Source organism: Eimeria mitis, genomic scaffold, assembly GCF_000499745.2.
Source record: "Eimeria mitis Houghton genomic scaffold, Emh_scaff7686, whole genome shotgun sequence".
In the NCBI taxonomy this organism is placed as follows: domain Eukaryota; phylum Apicomplexa; class Conoidasida; order Eucoccidiorida; family Eimeriidae; genus Eimeria; species Eimeria mitis.
This window is the reverse complement of record NW_013575640.1, coordinates 370-571: the sequence shown is the minus strand read 5'-3', so window position 1 is coordinate 571 and position 202 is coordinate 370. Positions and strand designations below refer to the sequence as shown.

The 202-nt window shown below is 52.5% G+C and overlaps 1 protein-coding gene across 1 annotated transcript in view; it reads right to left on the bottom strand.

The window, feature by feature from the left end:
* The window catches only part of EMH_0092380 (uncharacterized protein), a gene marked incomplete at both ends in the record, with an annotated part of 1,182 nt that extends 1,032 nt beyond the window's left edge, over window positions 1-150 (bottom strand). Inside the window, one exon of the mRNA XM_013501822.1 lies at window positions 2-150. Coding sequence (XP_013357276.1) covers window positions 2-150 — 149 coding nt within the window. The remainder of the gene's footprint in view (window position 1) is intronic.
* Window positions 151-202: the final 52 nt, after the last annotated feature.

The window sequence follows — 202 nt, the reverse complement described above, 5'->3', positions numbered from 1 at the left end:
TGCTGCTGCTGCTGCTGCTGCTGCTGCATGGGGGCGAGGAGAGATATACTGGGTAGGCTGCAGCAGCGGAGACAAATTGTTTGCTGCTGCTGCTGCTGCTGCTGCTGCTGCTCCCAGCGTTGTATTAGGAGATAAACCCGAGACAACCATGGAGAGAATGTTTATAAACCCTAAACCCTAAACCCTAAACCCTAAACCCTAG